The 24,956-nt window shown below is 42.1% G+C and overlaps 1 protein-coding gene across 4 annotated transcripts in view; it reads right to left on the bottom strand.

Annotated features, from left to right (window-relative positions):
• Positions 1-24,956, bottom strand: part of PRKN (parkin RBR E3 ubiquitin protein ligase) — a 1,287,019-nt gene that overhangs the window by 635,762 nt on the left and 626,301 nt on the right. For all 4 annotated transcript variants that reach the window (XM_080807235.1, XM_080807237.1, XM_080807236.1 and 1 more), the window contains exon 5: positions 8,350-8,433. In XM_080807235.1, the coding sequence (XP_080663361.1) occupies positions 8,350-8,433 (84 nt within the window). The remainder of the gene's footprint in view (positions 1-8,349; positions 8,434-24,956) is intronic.

Genomic DNA, 24,956 nt, shown 5'->3' with positions numbered 1-24,956 from the left:
AAACCAGAAGAAAAAATATGGAAAGACCACAAATACATGGAGGTTAAATATCATGCTACTAAACAGAGAATGGGTCAACTAGTAAATAGAAGAAATTTAAAAAATACATGGAAGCAAATGAAAATGAAAACAATATGGTCCAAAACCTTTGGGATTCAGCAAAAGCAGCTCAAAGAGGGAAGTTTATAGCAATACAGATCTATCTCAAGAAGCAAGAAAAATCTCAAAAAAAACCACAACCTAACCTTACACCTAAATGAGCTAGAAAAACACAGAAGTAAGGAAAAAATAAAGCAGGAGAAGGAAAGAAACAGTAAGATTGGAGCAACAATAAATGACTTAGGTACTAAAAAAACAATAGATGAGAGCAATGAAACCAGGAGCTGATTCTTTGGGGGGAAAAAATTGATAAACCTCTAGCCAGACTTACCAAGAAAAAAAGAGGAAGGGCTCAGATAAATAAAATCACAAATGAGAGAGGAGAAATAAAAACCAACACCACAGAAATACAAACAATTATAAAAGAATATTATGAAAAACTATATGCCAACAAATTGGACAACCTTGAAGAAATGGATTAATTCCTAGAAACATATAAACTGTTAAAAATGAAACAGAGAGAAAGAGAAAAACTCCCAACAAACAGAAGTCTAAGACCAAATGGTTTCACTGGAGAATTCTACCAAACATTTAAAGAAGAATTAATACCTATTCTTCTCAAACTATTCCAAAAAAAATAGAAAAGTAAGGAAAACTTCCAAATTTATTTTATTAGGCCAGCATTATCCTGATACCAAAATCAGATAGAGACACCACTAAAAAAGAGAACTACAGGCCAATATCCCTGATGAACAAATTCAAAAATCCTCAACAAAATACAAGCAAATCAAATTCAACAATACATTAAAAAAAAAAAAATTCACCACAATCACATGGGATTTATTCTTGGGTTGCAAGGGTGGGTCAATATTCACAAATCAATCAATATTCACAAAACGATCAATGTGATATATCACATCAATAAAAGAAATGATAAGAAACCTATGATCATTTCAATAGGTATAGAAAAAGTATTTGACAACGTACAACATTCATTCACGATAAAAAAACAAAGAAAAAAAACCTCAACAAAATAGGTAAGTGGGGAATATACCCTAATACAATAAAGGCTTTATATGAAAAACCCACAGCTAACATCATACTCAGTGATGAAAAATAGAGCTTTCCCCCAATCAGGAACAAGACAAGGATGTCCACTCTCAGCACTTCATTCAACATAGTACTAAAAGTCCTAGCCAAATTGGTAAGGAAAGAATAAAACTTTCACACTACTTACAGTTGACACAATACTTTATATAGAAAACCAAAAAACTCTATAAGAAAAGGGCTAGAATTGATAAACAAGTCCAGTAACATTGCAGGATACAAATCACTGTACAGAACGCTGTTGCATTTTCATACATCAGTAATCAAGCAAGAGAAAGGGAAATTAAGAAAACAATCCCATTTACAACTGCACCAAGAATAATAAGGTACCTAGGAATAAATCTAACCAAAGAAGTGAAAGACCTGTGTAAAACACTGATGAAAGAAACTGAAAATGATACAAAGAAATTAAAGGCATTCCATGTTCATGGATTGGAAAAATAATTATCTATAATTAAGTGTCTACACGACTTAAAGCAATCTACAGTTTTAATCCAATCCCTATCAAAATAACAGCAGCCAAATGGCCAAAGCAAGAAAAAGAAAAGCAAAGCTAGAGGCATCACAACTCCAAACTTCAGGTTATAATACAAAGCTGTAGTAATCAAAACATACAGTACTGGCACAGAAATAGACACATAGATCCATGGAACAGAATACAAGTCTCAGAATATCCCACAACTGCATGGTCAATTAATCTTTGACAAAGCAGGACAGAATATTCAATGGAGAAAAGAGTCTCTTCAACAGATGGTGTAGGGAAACCCAAACAGCACCATGCAAAAGAAAGAAACTGGATCATTTTCTCACACCACACACAAAAATAAACTCAACATTGATTAAGGACCTAAAGGTGAGACCTGACACCATACAAATCCTAAAAGAAAACACAGGTAGTAACCACTTTGATGTTAGCTGTGGCAACTTTCTTCTAGATGTGTCTCCTGAAGTGAGAGAAACAAACACACAAATAAACTACTGGGACTACATCAGAATAAAAAGCCTCTGCACAGCAAAGGAAACAATCACCAAAACCAAGAGACAATCTACAGAATGGGAGAAGATACTTGCAAATGACAGCTGATAAAGGGCTAGTATACAAAATATTTAAAGAACCTATACAACTCAACACTTAAAAAACAAATAATCCAATTACAAACTGGACAGAAGACCTGGACAGACATTTCTCGAAAGAAGACATCCAGATGCTCAACAGACACATGAAAAGATGTTCATCATTACCTATCATCAGGAGAATGTAAATCAATGAGACACCACCTCATACCTGTAAGAATGGCTAAAGTCATCAACACAAGAATCCACAGGTGTTAGTGAGGATGTGCAGAAAAAGGAACCTTCACACACTGTTGGTGGGAATGCAAACTGATGCAGCCACCGTGGAAAACAGTATGGAGTTTCCTCAAAAAGTTAAAAATAGAACTATCTTATGATCCAGTAATCACACTACTGAGTATTTACCCAAAAATACCAAAACCCTAATTCAAATGAATATACACAACTGTATGTTAATAGCAGCATTATTTACAGTGGCCAAGATACAGAAGCAGCCCCAATGTCCATCGACTGATGAATAAAGGGGTGTGTGTGTGTGTGTGTGTGTGTACATATCTATATCTATCTATATATGTAGTAGAATACTATCTAGCCACAAAAAATGAAATTTTCCCTCTTGCAAAGGTGTGGAAGGAGCTAGAAAGTATAAGGCTAAGCGCAGTAAGTCAGAGGAAAAATAAACACCATATGATTTCACTCATAAGTAGAATTTAAGAAACAAAACAGATGAACATAGGGGAAGGGAAAGAAAATAAGAGGAAAACCGAGAGGGAGGCAAACCTTAGGAGACTCTTAACTATAGGGAACAAACTGAGGGTTGCTGGAGAAGAGGGGAGTGGGGGGGTGGGGTAACTGGGTGATGGGCATGAAGGAGGGTACTTGAAGTAATGAGCACTGAGTGTTGTATGCAAGTGATCAATCACTAAATTCTACTTCTTAAACTAATAATACAGTATATGTTAATTAAACTGAATTTAAATTTAAAAAATTTAAAAAGAAAAAGAATTACAGAGAACAAACTGACGGTTACCAAAGGAGAGGCAGGTGGGGAGATGGGTGACAGGGGATGGGGATGAAGGAGGGCACTTGTGATGAGGACTGGGTGGTGTATGGAATTGTTGATTCACTGTAATGTACAACTAGCACTAATATTACACTGTATATTAACTAACTGGAATTAAATAAAAACTTAAAAAAAGAAAAAATAAATAAAATTTTTAATAATGCTTTTTTCCCTAAAAAACGATTTTATAGGCAATGAAAATGGTTTCAAAAGCTGTCTTCGGAGGGGTGTCCAGACGGCTCCGTTGGTTGAGCCACTGACTCTTGATACCTGTATTTTGTTTCAATCTTCTGGACAGTGATCCTGGGCAATTCAAATCCATCTTCAGTATAAAGGGTTTGCTGTTGGCAACCACTAGACCGAGCAGATCACCGGGCCAGATGCTGCTTCCCAGGAGGGTACGCTGGGCAGCTTCTGAGGAGTCCCAGCCAGAGGTTCCGATGACAGCCATGGAGATGCGGAAATTGGTTGGGACCGACGATCTTTGAGTGTGTGGTTGTGTGTCTCTCTTGGGAGAAGAGGGACTTCTGGACAAGGGCCCGGGGGCATCTATGGTATGTGCACTGGACAACTTTGCACTCTTGGTCCCGCTGGCACTTGAGGCCTCCAACTCCACGTGGTCCCACAATGAAGGCATGGTGAGTAGGCCTGGGTGCTGGCCAGCAAGGACTTGACCTGGCCCAGGCGCATGAGACTCAGCCTTGAACCTACAAATTCCAGGTGTTCAGAAAGGCCTTCCAAGGAGAGCAGCCCTTAGTTACCACCTGACAATTCAGAGGGAGCGCAACCCCACAAGGACGGGAGTGTGAGGTGTCCTCAGAAACTGCACCGCAGAGAAAAGCCTTCCACGGGTAACTCCAGTGAGGAAGCCTTCATTAGAAACACGTTTCGTGTTTCACTGCAACGTTTCAAGCACAGAAAGGTGTCTGAGCGCAGTGAGTAGGAGAGAGCCAAAGCCCTCACCTCCTTCCAGAAGTCCGCACCGCAGAAAGCCCTTGGAGTGTGAAAGCCTTCTTCTGGGGCTCCTGTGTCACTTGTCACCAGAGCGGTCGCATGCCGGTAGGGGTTTACGTGTGTGGCCAATGTGTCATGCCTCCAGCAGAAGATACGCAGCTGGTGGTTCCCAGCAGAGAGGGTCTTTGGCCCCAGGAAGGTGGGAGCTCACTCAGCACGTGTCCTTGCTCTGAAGAAACGCACGCCCACCTGAGAGGAGCCGTAGGAGAACAGCCTTTGGGAGAAAGCCTTCAGTCATAATTCAGCTCTGTGCACCGGGAGCAGCAGTGGAGGGAGATCACGAGAGTCATTTGTGTGCAAACCTTCAGGGACTGTGTTGCATTCCCTGTCGTCCCCGGGCCCAGCTGTCTGACTCTCCCCCCTCTCCCCCAGACACAGCAGAAGCCCCCTCCGGCCCCCCATCCTGGCTGTGCTGACATGCATAGCAGCCACCCATGGCAGCCGTGAAGGTGGCCCCAGGGTCTCCCCTGTTACAGGGTTCGGCACAGAACTCACTCAGGTGGCCAAGGGGACCAGAGGGGCATCTGCTGCAGGTTCTGGGCAAGGATCCTTACTTCATGGATTTCTTTTTTTTTTTCCTTTCTTTTTTCATTTTTTTTTTTTTTTAAGTCGGTAGTCGATGGCTACGATGATTTCAATTGGCTTGTGAATCACCTCATTCCGGACCCACTGCCTCAGTATGCTCTCCACCACCTGGTCACAAGTCACATTTCCATGTGGGCGTCCTGTTGGGGTGGGTTGCAATAGAAATGGACGGCCGCCAGCTGGGAGGTGGTCCTCGGGGCCAGCAGCACACGCCTCAAGGCACCATGGAGTGGGCTCATTTGTCCCCCTCCTCACAGGGCCCCCGAAACCCACTGAAGGGCTCTGTGGACAGACCTTCTTGTCTGCAACTCAGAGTTAATTCTGAGTCCTGACCTCACCCTGGGCTGGGGACAATGTCTGCGATCCTAGAGTGGTCTGGGAAGGTGGGTAGGGGGTTCCTACCTCTCGGGGAGGGTGGGTTTGCCCGAGGACCCGGTCCATCATGCAACCTTGGGCAGCCAGAAGAGCAGGGCACTTGGGTGAGGAACACTGACCAGGGGATCAGAGGGAGCCGGGGGCCAGCACAGGCCACCTCTCCGGGAAGCGAGTGCCTTCCTCTCCAGCAGATCCCACAAGGGTATCATGTTTTATGGGCACTAGCTCTCTGCAGGATTCTGTGGCTTCATCTGCCACCTTGATGAAGCCACACACCCAGCGGCAGCTTCCCATGGACACGGGCCCATCTGTAGCTCCAGGGGCCAGTGGTCTGTCGTTGCTGCCAAGGCGGTGGCTCATTTCAGCTGACACAGTTTCCCCTCTGGGGTCCAGCTTTCGCCTAGCTCTGATGTATATATACCTGTCCTTATTTTTTGTCAGCACAGCCATTGTTTTAAATATTCATCATCACTAGCCATCAGGGAGATTCAAATCAAAACCACATTGAGATACCACCTTACACCAGATAGAATGGCCAGAATTAACAAGACAAGAAACAACGTGTGTCGGAGAGGATGTGGAGAAAGGGGAACCCTCTTACACTGTTGGTGGGAATGCAAGTTGGTGCAGCCACTTTGGAGAACAGTGTGGAGATTCCTCAGGAAATTAAAAATAGAGCTTCCCTATGATCCGGCAATTGCACTACTGGGTATTTACCCCAAAGATACAGATGTAGTGAAAAGAAGGGCCGCATGTACCTCAGTGTTCATAGCAGCAATGGCCACGGTCGCCAAACTGTGGAAAGAGCTGAGATGCCCTTCAGCAGATGAATGGATAAAGATGTGGTCCATATACACAATGGAATATTACGCAGCCATCAGAAAGGAGGGATACTTAACTTTTGCATCAACATGGACGGGACTGGAAGAGATTATGCTGAGTGAAATAAGTCAAGCAGAGAGTGTCAATTATCATATGGTTTCACTTACCTGTGGAGCATAAGGAATAACATGGAGGACACTAAGAGAAGGAAGGAAAAGTGAAGGGGGGAGTCGGAGGGGAAGATGAACCGTGAGAGACTGCGGACTTGGAGAAACAAACTGAGAGTTTTGGAGCGGAGAGGGGCAGGGGGATGGGTGAGCCTGGTGGTGGGTATTAAGGAGGGCACGTATTGCATGGAGCACTGACTGTTGTACATAAACAACGAATCCTGGAACACTGCATCAAAAACTAATGATGTATTTTATGGTGACTAATATAACACAATAAAAATTTTAAAAAATAAATGTTTGTAATTTTTTTTATATTTTATTTATTTATTTGACAGAGAGAGATCACATGTAGGCAGAGAGGCAGGCAGAGAGAGAGGAGGAAGAAGGCTCCCTGCTGAGCAGAGAGCCGGATGCAGGGCTCGATGCCAGGACCCTGGGATCACGACCTGAGCCGAAGGCAGAGGCTTTAACCCACTGAGCCACCCAGGTGCCCCAAATGTTTGTAATTTAACCAGCATTTTTATATGGTGGGTGCTGAAAGGGTTTTGAAGGATATCAGCTCACCCTGGCGTCAGATCCTGAACCGCAATATAACTTATTTTATGCTGAACTCCATGTACTGATATCTAAGGTCAGTAGAACATGCAACGAGCAAAGGAAATGATTCTCAGTCCCTCTCAACACAGTTTCCCCCTTTGACTGATTCACAGCTAAATCCTTAAAGATGCAAAAGTGCCTATTCTGCTGTGAGTGAATCCTGCCAATTAATATCAAGGTCCAGGAGAGGCGGTCAGACTGTCAGGAATTGTAGCAGGTGTTCAAAGGAACTCACATTACTGTAAAAATGATAGACACCACATATGTGTGTAGAAGGGTGAATGGATCGCTGGATGGAGATATAATCATTACATGTAATTGTAATCAGGAGATACTATTCACTATAAAAAGTACATGTTGCACTTGTATGCATGCACGTGTATGTAATTATACTGAAGAGTTCTGCCCCATAAATATACACACTTTCGTTTCGTCTCCGTCGCAAACTTACAAGACTGTGTTATGCCTCGATATAGGGGACTGACGTACAAGTCATTATTTTTCTTTGCATTAATAAAAACCTGTTCACGGTCCTCACCCCTGTTTGATGGAAAATGATTGGTAGTGCTGCTCACAGCTCCCTCTGGACCATGCAACCGCCCTGCGGACTGGAGAGAGGAGGCGCGCCTAATTGTTCTAGCTCAGACTCTACCTGTTGCTGCTGACAGACTGTTTCTTAGAGAAGACGCGCGCTGCCAGGTAGCTGTGACAGTCTGTGAACTAACACTGACATTCGGGTTGGCGCCGCAACGGCATTTAGAGCTCGGGAGACACCTACAATCAGATTATGAAAGATCGAGGAATTTTTGAGATAAAAAGTAAAACAATATACAAATTCTAGACATGATCAGAATATAAAATGATCTAAAAATAATTTCAGTACTTAGGGTCTCTTTTAAGAAATATCTGCTCTATATGAAGCATCAACATAGAGCAGAGGAAGGGGACGGCAGAGAACGGAAGACGGCCGTTCAGTTGTGCAGCTGCTCATCCTCACCAGATTTTCTAAGAGCCCGCTATGTCCCCAAAGGAAAGGCAGAAAGAGATAAAGAAAGAAAGTAATTTTGAACGATGAGGAATATAGATACAAAATATCACAGCACCAGCACAAAGATGAACCTTATATCTTTGTTACTGTCTTTTGCCCGAAGTGGTTCTTTATATTCCATGAATGTCACTTTGTAAGGAGTTTAAATGGACAAGTTTCTACGCAGTCACCCGAAGCGGTTAAGCCACTAGGAAAATGACACTGGGTGGCAATTAACAAGGTAGAATTTGGGGTGACTACGTAAGTATCTGAATCTGATGACACTTCAGCGCTACAGTATCAGATGGAAGAAAAATCAGTTAGCATTCTTGTCTCTGTGCTAATTTCCTACTAAACACTGAAGATGCCATAATGAAAAAAAAAAAAAAAAAAAAAGGATTTGACCAGGTACTTACGGCTGTAGTCCCAGAGCAGTGTGCAGACTGGCATTCGCCAGTCATCCGGTTTGGAATTAAGACATCATCCCAGCAAGATGGACCCTTTGAGAAAAAACAACACATACTTGGTGCATGAAATGTAACACGAATGTACTCCCTAGCACATTTTCCAAAATCTATTGATATTATAAAATGATAATGAAAGTCATGTGTAGTCCAGTAATATAAATATAATCTACAGAACCTGGGGGTCCTCTAGATCCTTTTGGGGGATCTGGTAGTTCAAAATTATTTTCAACAAGCACACGAAGATGATCTTTGGTGTATTGATCCAAACACATAAGACATTCACACGTAAGACATTCCCCAGCTTCAGCACACGCACACACACAGGTGCACCAAACACACACGTGCACACACTTCCACAGGCACACCACACACTGACATGCACCTCACCATACACACCTGCTTGTGCACACACACACGCCATCACAGCACATACATACCTCCCACCACAAGCTTACTGCACACAGGGGCACCAGATACACACACCCAGTCATGTGCATGCACACAGTTTTGGAGAAAAACAGGGGAAAGCTGAGGGAATCTGGGAATTGAGTGTCTTTCTCAAGAGGCGCTACCTTCTGAATTTGCAGATCATTAAACCAAAAGCCACTGCTTTAACCAGAGGAATATGACTGGCATGAGAAAGCGTTTGCAGCCTGAGAACGCTGTCCTTGGGGGGCTGCTTCTGGGGTGGCCCTCAACCCTGGGCCCGGGAAGCTGGGTTTGGGGATTGTTCACACTCACTTATGGACACAGAGGGTTGGCAGCATCACAAATGTCTTGAAGACAAGCTGGTGTGTGCTGAACACCTTCCTACCACCTGGGAGTCTGGAATTGTGGCCTGTGCTAGGAAGGGGTGCACACTGACTGGCCCCCAGTAAAGCCCAGGTGCAGAGTGAATGAGCTTGTCCTGTGCGGCTCTGCTGGGAGAGGGCTCTTGGAACTGTGCCCGTGGTCTCCTCCTGACATCGCGCCACATGCCTTGTCCCTCTGTTGGGGGGATGAACCATACTGTGTGAAGGGCTGTCCACGGAGTCCTGGAAGCCTTTCTGGAGAATCGCCATCTTGGGGAGCCACGACACAGTGACATTGATTCTTCATCAAGGGCATGTTCTCACAGCTCCACAGAAGGGTCAGGGTTCATAATTAAGAGCACATCAGTTATGGGGAATAAGAAAGTTCATTTCCTTTGCGCCTCTAAGCATAGTACATGCATTTTCAATCCACTGTAGCCATAGCGATGGAAACATCCACTTGATTTTCAACCTTACAATTCTACTGTTGAAAATGGATGGGGACATCTGGATGGCTCAGTCATTAAGCCTCTGCCTTCGGCTCAGGTCATGATCCCAGGGTCTTGGGATGAAGCCCTGCATTGGGCTCCCTGCTCGGCAGGAGGCCTGCGTCTCCCTCCACCACTCTCCCTGCCTGTGTTCCCTCTTGCTGTGTCTCTCTCTGTCAAATAAAATAAAATCTTAAAAAAAAAAAAAGAAAAGAAAAGAAAATGGACAGAGGATTGTGGAACCAAATACACATGTCTGCCGCAACACACGTCTGGGCAACGGAACAGTAAAGTCATAAATGTTAAGAACTGGACGGCAAGGGTAGAGTTGAGAGAGAAGGGGAAAGGGGGATAGATGTCCTGCCCCCATAAGATGTTATTTTTTTATTATAAAGCAATCTGTATGTTTGATTTTTAAACATACGCATATATCCGTTTGATCAAGACGACACGTGTATTGAAGTAAAAGCGAGATAAAGGACAGACACTTAGAACTCAATGACATTTAGCGGCCTTGCTTTCCCAACTTAGCGTGAGAGACTCAAGGACAAGCGTGGCTAGAGTGCCGCCTCCCACCTCAACCCTGGCCGAGGACCCATCTTGGGGGTTATGGTTCTCGGTATTAGGAATCAAGTTTCTTTCATTTTTAGACAACTCGGGAAATGTTGGAGTCAAATCTGCGGCCTAGCTCTGGAAAGTGTACATAGCTTATAATAAAGTCTTGGTTTACTACTACTACCCTTGCTTTCCTATCACGTTCCTCGATTTACTTTCCCTTGCCCTCTTTCCTCATTCTATGTAGTTTTTCTTGTTTTTAGCCCCAACGTATTCTTGCAAACTTGTCAAGTCCTTCTGAAGCGAGACAGGGTATCAGGAAATAATCGTGAGGGACTCATGGCCTTTCCTTCTTAATTCTCCAAAACCACTGCCCACTTCTAACAGGAGCAGCTTCTCGGGCCTCTTGCATCCGGGACACCGGCCTCCCATCCTTAGAACCTAGTGGTCTGGTCTCAGGCAGGACACGCCGTGGCTGGTGAATGCAGCACGCCTGAGGCTCGGGGGAGTCCCTGGTTGCAAAGGAAATCCATTTCGTCGTAGATAACCACTAACTAAACACCAAGATGTTGCTTCCTTGCTCTGTCGATATGGAATATTCTTTCTGAGGCTTGTTCAGGAAGCACCGACCTCCTTAGACCACATGCCATGGTGAGAGAGAAACCCAACACCAGCCCCATCTGGGGAAGGGGCACTCCCTGATCATCACAGGCACAACTGGGGTCCTGTTTGCATGTCTGCTCAGAGTAAGATTCCCGGCCTCAAAGTCTAGGATGAATCGAGACGCTCTGTGCATATCACAGATACTTATTTTTCCTGCCTGAGTTTTTCAGCCCAAAAAGCAGTGAAAGCATTTATGTAACAATTCCTATAGTTGTCACATAAAATACTACTTAATCTGATCTATCCTTGTTTTGTACAAGGAAATTATAGAAAACTCAGTCATGATCAGCCTCTCTGATCTCAAACCATAACCAGATAGCCTAAGTAATAAAACCGAACAGAATTCCAATGAATACGGGAGTCCAACATAATGAAGTAAATGAGTTAGTTTATCCACAGTACTCATAGCATGGGTATTGAATGTTACTGTGATGCCCATCCTGAAAATTGAAACAAATGTTCCAGTGCATTTATGCCATTAGAAAGAAAATTTAACATTGCTCCTTTCTAGTCTTAGAAAATATAAAATGTTAATTGGTTCATTGCTGCATACTTGCATTTTAACAGATGCCTGGTGAAAGCATGTGCAATTTATAGCCTTTATATGGAGCACAAAGGTCTCCAGATGACAAGATTAAAAAAGTACTGCATATCACATGACAGCAGTGTCAAGGACAGAAACTACCCCCCCATGTATTTAATCTATCAGATGCAAAGAACTGTAGAAATACATCTAAAAAAAAAAAAAAATCAGGGGTGCCTGGGTGACTCAGTGGGTTAAAGCCTCTGCCTTCAGCTCAGGTCATGATCTCAGGGTCCTGGGATCGAGCCCCGCATCGGGGGGAGGGGGGGGGTCTCTGCTCAGCAGGGAGCCTGCTTCCTCTCTCTCTGCCTGCCTCTCTGCCTACTTGTGATCTCTGTCTGTCAAGTAAATAAATAAAATCTTTAAAAATAAAAAAATAAATCACATGGCAGAATGGTGTGAAATACATGTTCTCCCTGGAGCACCTGGAGCACCTGAAGGTTAAGAGTCTACCTTCAGCTCAGGTCATGAGCTCAGGGTCCTGGGATGGAGTCCTGCATCCGGCTCAGCGGGGAGCCTGCTTCTCCCTCTCCCTCTGCTTCTCCCCCCGTTTGTACTTTCTCTCTTTCTCTGTCAAAAAAATAAATAAAATCTTTTAAAAAGTCTTTAAAATCTTTCATTTTATTTAAAATCTTTTTTTAAAGATTTTAAATAAAATCTTTGAAATAAAATCTTTAAAAAAAAATCTCCTTCTTTTGCCCAATACTGGCTATATGACCAAGAGAATACATAAATTATTTGAGCTTCTACAGAAGGGATGAGCAAACTATGCTCTGCTGACCAAATCCGGCCTAGTCTTTATTTCTAAACGGCAAAAGCCAATTTACAAACACTGGTTGTAAATTTGTAAATGATTCAAAGGCACAAAAAGAAGAGTCTTCATGGCGTATGAAGGGTAAGTGACATGCAGGTCTCCGTGTCAACAAAGGGACTGGAGTGGAACACAGCCGCGGTGGCTCACTTACCTGTTGTCTATGCTGCTTTTGAACTGCAAGCACAGAACACAGACGATGCGGCTCACGAAGCCTGAAATATTTATTACCTGTACCTTCATGCAGAAAGTGTGCCAATGAGGGATCTATGGTTGAAAATACCTTCCAAGTTCATATTGAAAAGCCCTTTAAAAAAATATTATGGTAGCATTTTGGCCACCATATAATGTCACCAGTTTGTAGAGTGGCTGTATTCTGGGTCTCAAGTGAGAAATTACTTCAATTAAAACCTGAGAGCCGTTGGCCTGTAGAATCCAAGGTATTGTTAGAACACAGTGGCTCAAGTTGTTGGAATCAGTAAGAGTGGAAAGCTGCAACTAGAGATGACATTTGGGGATTTCTCCCAATAGTATTACCAGCAAAAGAAAAACGTAAAGTAGAATATTATTTAAGCACATCTATAGGGTGTACGCAAATCAGAAACTCAGGAAAATGACTTGATGGCATGAAAGCAGTGGCTACATTTGTAAAGTAGGAGTCTTAAATTTTACTTTTAAAAACTGTAGGACTAATCTGTGAGTCATTTGCTATGTCTTGTATGTCCAATCAAGTGGAAAATCAAGGTACTTAAGTGGCTAATTCTTATCCAAATATTGCTTTGACAAGATCCAAACGGTTGTAGCAAAAGAGGTTTATTTTTCCCCTTGAACCATCTAAATAATTCCATAACCTGCTTTTCATAGGTGGGCATATACATTGCTGTCTAAAAAAACCTGCAAATCTTGTTTTCCAAAATGTTACTACAACATCTTGGCATTTGCAGTTTTTTAAAAGGGTTACTGTAGGGACACCTGGGTGGCTCAGTCAGTTAAGAGTCTGCCTTCGGCTCAGGTCATGATTCCAGGGTCCTGGAATTGAGCCCCACAATGGGCTCCCTGCATCAGTGGGAAGCTTGCTTTTCTCTCTCCCTCTTCCCCTCCCCCCACTTCTGTGCTCTCTCTCTCTCTCAAATAAATAAAATCTTTAAAAAAAATAAAATAAGGAGCGCCTGGGTGGCTCAGTGGGTTAAAGCCTCTGCCTTCGGCTCAGGTCATGATCCCAGGGTCCTGGGATCGAGTCCCACATCGGGCTCTCTGCTCAGCGGGGAGCCTGCTCTCTCCTCTCTCTCTGCCTGCCTCTCTGCCTACTTGTGATCTCTGTCTGTCAAATAAATAAATAAAATCTTTAAAAAAATAAAACAAAATAAAATAAAAGGGCTATTTGAATAGTACTTTTACTTGAACTATGCTTTTACCAATTGTTTCAGTTACAAATGTGTTGAATTTAGTGTATCCTTGTGAATGACTATACAAACATTAAAGTCATATAATTAAACTTAAGGGGTTAAAATAATTTTGAAAATTATACTTGTAGTCTATCATGATAGCAAAACTGTCTTTAAACTGCTACACTCCCAGCCTCCTTCTTTTCTTTCCCTTTGTGTCCACAACAAAGTGTTACAGAAAAGGAGCTTCAAAGTTCACGGGACCTGTTGAACCTCCATTCTACCAATTATTAGCTCTAGGCTCCTGAGCAAGTTTCATTCTACCTTTCTCCACCTCTTCTGAAGAGTGAGGGGTTAAATACCTCCTTCACTGGGCTCTCTTTATGTTTGCCCAGTGCCTGGCACATGAAAGATGGCAACTGTTGCAAGCAGCATTTCCTATTTCTCAAAAGAGAAGTCCCTGAGTAGGGACTTTTTAAATTTAGTAGACAGAGAAGCAATAATTGGCCTGTTCCAAGGCACCTGACTCAGCCCGCTGCATTTTGCATTTCTCACTTTTTCTAAATTCCCCCATTACCCAGCGACTCCCCAGGGATTATGTCACTTTCCAAAGCAGGTGGCTCGTAACTCTTTTAAATCATCTATTTCCATCCGTACAGTAGACATTGTTCTGGCACCTTCCCTCATTGGATTTAAAGACCTTATGTTTCTCATAACGCTAAGGACAGTGCTCAGAGTATAGCTGAGGCTCGACAAGGAGTCACTAAACAGTGAGCAGGGGAAATAACCAAGAAAAAATCCTCTTAACCAAAATATTCATCCAATCCACAAATACTTATTGAACATTTCTTAAAACCTGATAATACAGTTATGGAAAAGAGAGAAGGAACCTTTATCCTGTAGATTTTATGGAATAGCTACAAAAGCCAGTTACAAAGGAACTAAGCAACCAATTCATATAGATAGTACAAAAAAAAATATGCCCATACCAAATATTGGTGATACGTAAAACAACTGGCACACACATACCCTCCTGATGCAAATACAAAATGGCACAGCCCCTCTGGAAACCTTTAGGCTTTTTTTTTTTAGAAAGTTATACATATAACCATCAATGATTTGACAATTTCATTTTTAGATATTTATCCAAGATAAAAATGAAAACATGCATCTACACAAAGAATTATATACAAATACGGAAATAGGCTTATTCACAAGAGCCATCAACTGGAGACCACCCAAATATCTATCCAAATATGAACAGATAAACAAAATGTGATATCTCCATCCAATGGAATACTATTCTATAACAAATAGTATCATATTATTTGTAAATGTAACATGGATAATTCTCAAAATAATGTGAGTGAAGGAAGCCAAACCTGCAATGGAACATACTATATGTTCCCACTTATACAAAATGCAGACACATCAGTGGTAGCTGCGGGGTGGGGGCAGAGCATGGGATGGGCTACATAGGGGCATGAGGAATATCTGGGAGGGGCTTATGAGCCAAAGTGAGTCCCCTCAAAATTCATATGTCAAGGTCCTAATCCCCTACAGAATGAAACTGTATTTGGAAATAGGGTTTTTAAAGAGGAAATAAGTCAAGATGAGGTCCTTGTGGTGGGTCCTAGTCCCGTATGGCTGATGTCCTTATAAAGAGGAGATTATGACATGGACAGTCACAGAAAAAAAAGGCCACGCAAAGACACGGGGATAAGATAACCCATCCAGAAACCAAAGAGATTCCTCAGAAGAAACTAACCTCACAAACACTTGGACCTTGGATACCATATTATCAATAACTCTATTTTGAAACTATTTTTTTATGGGTAGAAGGAAGCAAAAGAGGGGGAGAAAGTAATTTCGTGAATATATATTCATTCCTGAGGCCTTTTTGCTTATGCTCTGTCTCTCTGGAAGCCATGTAAGAATTTTCTTCTCTTTTAAAGTCTTTATTGTTAACAGGCTTTTCCACATACATCGCTTCATGTGTCATCTCAGAAACCATGTACGAGATTGTATCTTCTATTAGTTTTCTATCCCTGTGTAACAAATTACCACACACACAGTGGCTTAAAACAACCCATGTCTACGATCTCACAATTTCTGTGAGCCAGCAGCTCTGTTCAGGGTCCTACAAGGCTGTATTCAAAGTGTTGGCAGGGCTGTGCTCTCATCTGGGAGCTTGACTGGAGAAACATCAATTTCCAAGCTCTCTTGGGGTGTTTTCAGAATTAATTTCCCTGCGGCTATTACTCTAAGGGTGTCAGCTTTGTGCTGCCCGCTGACTGGAAGGCTCCCACTGTTCTTCCCCATGTGTGTTTCCTCAACCTGGCTGCCTACTTCATGCCAGCAGGGCAACGTCGGGTCCGGTCTCTGCTGATGCACACTTCTATTAAGTGGTGAAGGGGACTCTTGTATACCATGATCAAGGGGGTGGCAGACATATCATCACCTCTGCCATTTTTTCTGGGCTGGATGGAAATCACCAGAACCACCCACTTTCAAATTTAGGGATTTCACGAGAGCAAGGATACCAAGAGGTAGAAGATCACTGGGGGTCACCTTTGTGTTTATCCATATCAGCAGAGAAGAAAGACCTTTCATAACATTAAAGTCTGGGAAGTGAAAATTCAATATGTGACTCTGGTTGCCAAGTTCTCAGGCTATTTTTTAAAGACATAAACAGACCTTCCAGTTGAAATATGTGAATATTCAAAGACTTCCCTGGAGTCATTCTTTTAAATTTTAAGTAGAGAATGTAATATTACAGCCTAGGAGATATCACAAAATAAATACTGAATGTGACCAGAAAGTGAGTTTCTATGTATTCTGGCCAAGTTAAATTTGAAGAGATTAGTACATAAAAATCAAGCGAATACACTTGTGCTTTACTTAATGTATATACTCTTTTCCAACTTGAATTTATTTCCTAGGATTTCTTAGAGCATAAACATCTTACACATTTTTGCCTCTGAATATCTAATTCCAAGTCCTGAATGGAACCCGCTCCCATAGAAAAAACAGACCACTACAGACTACATGGAGAGACTCACTCTTCACATATTAGCCCAATTGTTTCCACAAATTTTTTAAAGCAAAAAGAGACTTAGTATGAGGTGAATTAGAACTTAAAGAAAATAAAAGACCTCAAGAAGACCCCATGTCCAGTCCTTATAAATATTTTTATCTCTGATTTGGATATCAATAATAATCAACTCTTTCTTACAACTATTTTATAAGGGAAGTAGAAGAGGGGAAAACAAGTGATTTAGTGAATTCCAGCCAATCAGCAGGGGAAAAATGGATAACACAAGTAGTGGCAAAGCCCGGATAGCACCGCATTCAAGTTCTGCTTATTAGAAAATCTTCTTATATTAGTACAAAACTGAGTTGTTTACAGAGCACTCTCCCACAAACAAAACAACCTTGATTCCCACTGAAAATCTGTTAATTCTATGTCCTAGGGAGCTCTGAGACCCAAGCTGACTATTTGTTCATGTGTGGGGTAATCACAGAACTATTGGTAAGGAAATTGGCTCTCATATCCAGCTACATGGGCATATCTTAAAGACTACTACATTTTCATGACAGGGTATCCATTTTTTACACTGATTTGTTAACCATGAAAACACGGATCTCTCTCTATTTTATAAAATGGAATATCTAAAGTCCTTGCTCTTGTGGAAAAAACACGGCCAAAATTTTAATATAAGCTTAGTCCTAAGACTGGGTAGGGCTTGGTGGGTCAGCTTCATTCCATTCTGTGTATAGTCAGCCTGAACAAGTCAACTAGGGGATGAAGGGCTCACTCTCCAAATGGCTCATTGGCATGGCTGTCCCTGCAATGAGCTCCCATCTGTGGTCCCTCTTAACCAGGGCCTTTCCAGGGGCTGCTGGTGTCTCCTTCCAGCACAATAGGTACTTCCCAAGAGTGACAATCCTGAGAGAGAAGGGACAAAGCTTCCAGTTCCTTCAGACCTAGCCTGAACATAGCACCACGGCATTTCCACCATATTCTTTAGATCAAGCAGTCACAGAGTTCGGATTCACTGGAAGAGGTTGGTGTTTGAAGGACACAGCTAGCGTGGCACCCTTTGTCAAATTTAGGTCTGACAACTCACTGAATGAGAATCTACACCTGCGCTCTGCATCAGCACCCTTAGGAAGCTGTCTCATGCTGGTGCTGGCTCCACTCCACGCCCAGCTTTTTGCTCTGTTTTCGGACAATATAGCCCATTTAGATTTCTTTTCATTTTTATTCAAAATGCCTGGCTGATACATTCTCTACTAAAAGTCTTTAAATATTTTAAATACTATGGAACAGTAATGTGCCATATTGGATATGGTTTATGAAACAAAACAGCACTAATTACAAGTGTTCTCTGATAGTCCATTTGGATCTCTCTTGTTTTTCATCTGGGCACAGTATCTGCACCCATGTGTAAATCTGTCAATGGCTTCCAATTATTTAATGTCCTTTCTCTGATCACTAAAGACATTTTTCAGGATTTTTTAGAATCCGTAACTACCACCACATGCACTCATCTATTTCTTAAATTACATCCATTCGACGCTAATTTTAAGTCATTGTGGTCATTAATTTATTTGATAAATTATGCACCTAACATGTGACAGGTATCTTGCTAGACTGGAGATAAAACATCGAATAAGACTTTTCCAGGTAGGAGGACAACAGTGATTAAACAAGTAATTAACATATGGATTCTTTGAGGGATCCTTGACCTAAACCTTTGGAAGGACTATCATTTGAGATGAGACCTGAGAGCCAAGTAGGAATCAGACGGAAGAAGAGAAGTTCCCTGAGAGAAAGAAGGACTCTGAGTCTGGAAAACAGAACCAGACACCCCCAACCCCTGGACTGGTTTCTGGAATATATATTTTCAAGAAGATGATATGGATAATTGATTCATAAATAGTTCATTACTTCTGTGCAAAATCCTAAATATCTTAATCTAACATTACTACCACTACTTGATAATATGATTCAATTAAAATATATGATAAAATGTAACAGTATTCAAGGTCCTGATTCAAAGGGATGGGAATGTCCAGATAATAAATGATGTCTTAGTACTTTTGAATCAGACTGACTGGATTTCAAATCCCTTTGCCATGACCAGCCCCGTAATGATGGATAAGTCACTGAATCAGAACATCAGCTTCTTGCGTGTAATGTGGGGAAAATAATTTTTTAATGCTACATCAGAGGGTTTATGGTTAAATGAGATAAAGTACTTCACATAACACTATACACATAGTTAATATTCAATAAATATTAGAAGGTGCTGCTAAATAGCCTTAGTGTGAGAAAAACATGATCATGGAAAGAGCACCCCAAAAGACAAAGACTCAGAAGACCTAAGTTATAGACATAATTTCATTAGAGAGTAGGCTAAGCAATTTAACATCTTTATGCCTCACTTTCTTATCTGTAAATTGGGGGTAATAAAGTCTCAGGGTCAAAAGAGATAATGAATGAACTTTACAAAAAATCACAGGCCATAGAGAATAGAGCTTTGTGTATTCCTACACTGTCTAACTGTAGAAAGTGGTGGACTCATATGCCAACCCCACTTTACACAACCCCAAACACAATGCCATTTCCAGTAGAAGAGATTCTTGATCTATACGAAGCAGCTGCTGCTCGCGTCAGCAATTAACCAGAGCAAGTGTCTCTGCTCATATCGATGACCCGATGCTGCCAACTTAGCTCAAACAGCTGTTTCAACAGAACATCTCAGCTGGCCTTGGAAATTTTCTCCAAGAGCTGGGGTATCTCTATAGCTCATACAACATGATCTGGCAGGAGGTGGCATACAACACATTTCCTCCCGCTACTAAAATGCATTTCATATCACAAAAAGCAAGCATTTCAAAATCAAATACTCAATAACATACTTTTCCCCTCTGAGAAAATTATTACAAGAAAAAACATCACATCCCTTTAAAGAAAGTGCATTGTTATAAGGGAAACAACTCTTGGTCCACTGAATTACAGCTCCGCTGAGTTCTGACACAGTCAATCACTGTCATTATTGACAGTCCCTTCATGTAAGGTGCCATCATGCTAAATGCATTCAATGTCAAACAATGTGCTTATTTCTTCACAATTTCCAGTTCCCAAACTCTTCCTAAACCGCAAGATGCCTTCAATTATATTACTAAGTGTTGACAGCTTCGCTGTAGGCACATCAGAGTGATAGCAGGATTCAGACGGCAGTGATTTTTTTGTCCTATTTCATAGAATTTAAACAATGGAGACAAATAAAGACTTACAGATACAGTGATTCACTTTTATGCACTCTTAACAGATTTAATTTAGGAGAACCATATGATTATCTTCATCTGTTCAAGCTCTCTTTACTAAGAATAATCTTGCTGCCGCACGGAGGGAAATTTGCCGCAGCTCAGATTAGAGGCAGCTTCAGACAGCATGATCTGTGTCTAACTGTTGAGATGGTCGCTCTCATTTCCATTCCAGGCACGTAAATCTATTTGAATAACAACAATTTATTATCATGTAAAGCTTCATAGTTATCTCAGCTGGCTTTATATCTTGATAATTATGACTGGAACTGGACTATGCTTATTACATGAGATAAGACGTTTATTAGATTTCTAGTGAGTGCCCAGATACCGTCATCATCATATCAACATTATTTAGTTCTCAAAATAAAACTCCACGAATAACACAGCATATTTTGCTATAAACTACTGTAAATCCGCCCCTGAGGCTGGACTCCACCAGCCACCTCTTTTCTAGGAAGGGAAAGGAAGAAATAGGCAGGATGGGGTTAAAACTATGAAGGGGTCACAACTTAATTAATGTTTCTATTGCTTCAGTGCAATTAACTGTCCTTGAGGAGGTATTAATAGGGGGGATGTCCTGGCCAGTCCACAAGGCTACACACTGCTCAGTAGTATAGGTGATCTGTGCTTATAGGACTTTGACACCATGAGGAAAATCACGTCTCAAGGGTTGTGAAGAACAGTCAACTTGGATAGGCCTCCCTCTGTGAGGCGTTAGACGCACATGTAATGAGCGGGCTTCTAGTCATATCTTAACCACATCAGCCCTACTGTATATTTATGAGGCACTTTGGTCCCATGACGAGGTATGTCCCCCCAGAGCAGCAGTATGTGGGCAGGGGTTTCTCTTCTGTCCCTACAATGACCTGGGGTCTGTAGAGCTACCGAGAGTGAGGCCTTCTTCTCAACAGCAGTAATCACACCCAACAAACCCAAGGAACCAAAAATGATTCTCGGCCAAAAGAAAAGTCTCATTTGTCCTTGGATACGTATGTTGGCAAAGACATTTTTTTTCCTTAAATATTTTATTTATTTATTTGACAGAGAGACAGTGAGAGAGGGAACACAAGCAGGGGGCGTGGGAGAGGGAGAAGCAGGCCTCCTGCTGAGCAGGGAGCCCAATGTGGGGCTCAATCCCAGGACCCTGGGATCATGACCTCAGCCAAAGGCAGATGTCTAATGACTGACCCATGTAGGTGCCCTGGCAAAGACATTTTTTAAGCAGGGCCCAGTTTAACATGCATTTACACTTTGTTCCAGTTCCTACATTCTCCTCCGAGCCTTCTCACTTCAAGAGACTTCTAGTATTCCCTTTCCTTCTGTCTCCCTTTCATCCCTGACTCAGTTATCAGGGTCCAGTCACCACAAAAAACAAACAAACAAATGAACAAAAACACTACAGCCATATTTTTGTGGCCCAGTGAGAGAGGAGAGAAAAATTTTTAATTCTAAATTAAAACAATCAAATTTTTAGTTCTCTGAACTTTTTCATGATTAATTCAAACTGGTTGAGGTTCCCACCGAACGTGTTTTATGTTTTCTGACACTTCTCTGTAAGAATCACCCTCCCCATTCTTATTTCATCACCCCCCCCTTTATAAAGCTCAGTGTTTTGACTTAATAAAACAAACATGACTAAGTCTCTTTCCTTTCTGTGTGTACTTCTTTCTTCAAGTGAAACGTGAAAGATCACTGTTTGAAAACAAATCAGATCTTGGTCATAAATCATTCTAAATCTTATTTTTTTATAAAGATTTTATTTATTTATTTGACAGACAGATCACAAGTAGGCATAGAGGCAGGCAGAGAGAGAGAGGAGGAAGCAGGCTCCCCGCCGAGCAGAGAGCCCGATGCGGGGCTCGATCCCAGGACGCTGGGATCATGACCTGAGCCGAAGGCAGCGGCTTTAACCCACTGAGCCACCCAGGCGCCCCTCTAAATTTTATTTTTTGAAATAGCACTGGCAGGGGAATGCTGTCGTCTCCCCACAACCCTGCCTTTGCTCAGAGAACTGGATTCCCACCTTCACCTCCAGGCCCCACTCATCCAGGCAATCGTCCACGTGCTGTTTCTGTGACGAGGTGTGCAATCTTGCCCGGTGGGAAAAGAGTGGGCAGCATTCCTGCTGCATTCCCCAGGCTAGCTCTGTCAGGGATGGCACGTAGGGATGTCTGTTGATTCAACACCCATTTCCCTATTGGTTCAAAAGCTAAAGGAGGAAGGCATCCAGTTAATTGGCATTCTACAACCCCAATGACAACCACAGTATTTGTTTCTTCTGGACACAGCTGTGCTGAAAATATCAGTGTCCCTTCGCTGCTAGACCCACATGCAGTCTGGTTCTTAGGTTGGAGATGTTACCATGGCTTGGCTCTTCCTCTGGCTGGGACATGAACCTATTACATTTCTCTGAAAGCAAACCTACTCCCACTAGCTGCAAAACCCCTTATCTCCCTTCATTCCCAGCACAAAAAAATTACAACTCGGGACACCCTACAGGATTTCGACTGCCCAGATGGGTTTGCCATATCCCAGCTGCCAAGGTGATTTTCTCATCGTACTGATTGTTTCAAAACAAATTTAGTGCACGTGAAATAGACAGACCTGGTCTGGGCATCTTGTCAGTGAGCTGTGGTTATTCGCTCAACGTTCCTTCAAAACGGCACCCTACTTCCCCAGAACGCTCCCCTGAATCCTCAATTTTTAACAAAAATGAAAAATCCAGGATGGTTTATGATAAGGAAAACAAGAGTTTGCTTTAAACTATTTATTCACAAGACTGTCTCTGTTTATAATAATTCGAATCTATATCAGATTCCTTGTTTTTTATGTTAACACCTCAAATCAGCTCCATTAAAAAAAAAAAAAAGTGGTATCAGCAAACAGATCGAGGGTTCTTGGCTTCTGATATTCAATCTTCTCCTGTTTCTCCCAGGTGTGTAAACCTCATGATTTCAGTACAGATGCACAGTCTTTTTGAATGTACTCCGTAGCTTAGAACTACTGATGATGCTTCTTGAAACTAGTTCGCCATCTAAGGCATGTTCCTACTTGATTTTGATACATGCCACATTAAGAAACTCATTCATAGAAGTAACTGTGACATTATTCAGGAAACTGAAGGCAAAGGAAAATGCACAGGATGTTTCTCACCCAAAATTACACTCTGGCTTAAGGAAATATTTTCTCAAAACCATGTTACTTAATTTTAGCTAATTCAGATCACATCTGTCATCACTTTCACCAAGGCCAAGAAAAACAGTAATGCTGTAATTGGAACTTAGTGTCAAACTTTTCCAAGTTTTATAACGAAGCCACTCCTCTGGACCACTTGGCACAGTCTTTGCCTTCTACCTCAAAATGACTAAGCATAGGTGAGCTATCCTGGGCATTCAACTTGGCAATGACAAATAACGTATCAGAAATAAATATCGTGCCTAAAAGCCCATAAACTTACAAAAAGATTTCTGATTTCCCTGTGGGAATAAGATAGAGCATTATAACCAGGAAATGTTATATGAAAAGAATACTACTATTATATAAGTTTCCAAATTAAGACTTGGAAAAAGACCAGAGAAAGATCTGACTTGATAGACTCATAACCAGACCCTCCTTTATACCCCGTCTTCACACAAAATCACAACACCAGATGTGATTCAACCTTCCCTTGAAATCCGAGGCTGGCAGACTGGGGATCGTAAGCTCTGACTGCTCGTGTCCTGGTGACCATGAAGGGGGTAGAAAAGCTAACATGGAATTCCCCAAACTTAGTACCCAACTCACTCGGCAAGGCAGGTGGAGCCAGGCATGCCCCGTAACCCCTGACAGCAGGACTCTCCTAGAACAAGGTCAAACAGAAGGTTCAAGGGAATGTGAATGCGAGCCTAAGATCACAAGGACTGGAGGTCTGCTGGAGGAGCAGACACGGCATTCGGGAAGGAGTAGGAATACTATAAGGCAGATTTTTCAGCTCAAAACTGACTTCATCTTCACCAAGTCTTGTCCCCTCCATATTTGTTGAATTTGTGTCCTCCTCTCCAGACCCAAAGCCCCAGACTTATTTTGAGACCCTGTATTCTCTTCTGGACGATCACAATGACTTATTAATGAGTGTCTTGCTATCCATCTCAGCTCCCTCAAATGTTTTCTCCACACACCTGCCGGCGGGATATTTTAAACAAAAGTGAGAAGGTGACCAGCTCCCCTTAAAAGCCTCCAGCGGTCCCACCCCATGCTCAGGACAGTCAGTGCTCCCCATTTCCTAACATGGCTCATGAAGCTCTTTTTGATCAGCTAACTTCCCTCCTCCCCCTTGCCTCTCAGTCAATCTCCTAGCCACCCCCTGCACGAGAACCCACAGGTACACGCACAAAGAAATAGTTACGCATTATTTTCAATCCTCCCGGAACCTTTGTCTGTTTAGGAAATCCTGTGATTTTCCAGTCTTTTTCAGTTGAGAGGTCTCAGGATATGCTTGGTAACAATGATGTTTTATAGAGCCAGGGTAGCATTGCATTTAAGTTCTGTTTATTAGAACACAAATTTTTATATTTCTTTACCAAATATTCCTCCTCACCCACCATCTGCTGCTGCCTATTGCAAGTGCATGTATCTGAATGCCCAGGGTGTTGCCTTTTGTTTTTCTGCTTGAAACTTCCTGGCAACTCTGTTTCCCCTAGGATTCTTCCCCAGCTATCAAGGCTGATGGAAACAGAAGTTTGTCTGCATCAAATGAAGACGCAGAACAATGGCCACTATCTGAAATGTTTATTAGAATCTAGTGATTCAGATGATTTCCAAGACCCCATGTAATAGAAAAATGCAATCTACAGAATTAAAGTATCTGAGTTCAAGATTCGTTACTTTACGTACTATGTTGTGCCCTTTGGCAAGTCGTTCAAATTCTACAGTGCTTAGATCTCTCCAGGTATAATATGAAAA

This window comes from Martes martes (genome assembly GCF_963455335.1).
Source record: "Martes martes genome assembly, chromosome: 6".
Classification (NCBI taxonomy): domain Eukaryota; kingdom Metazoa; phylum Chordata; class Mammalia; order Carnivora; family Mustelidae; genus Martes; species Martes martes.
This window is presented reverse-complemented; position numbering and strand designations above follow the sequence as displayed.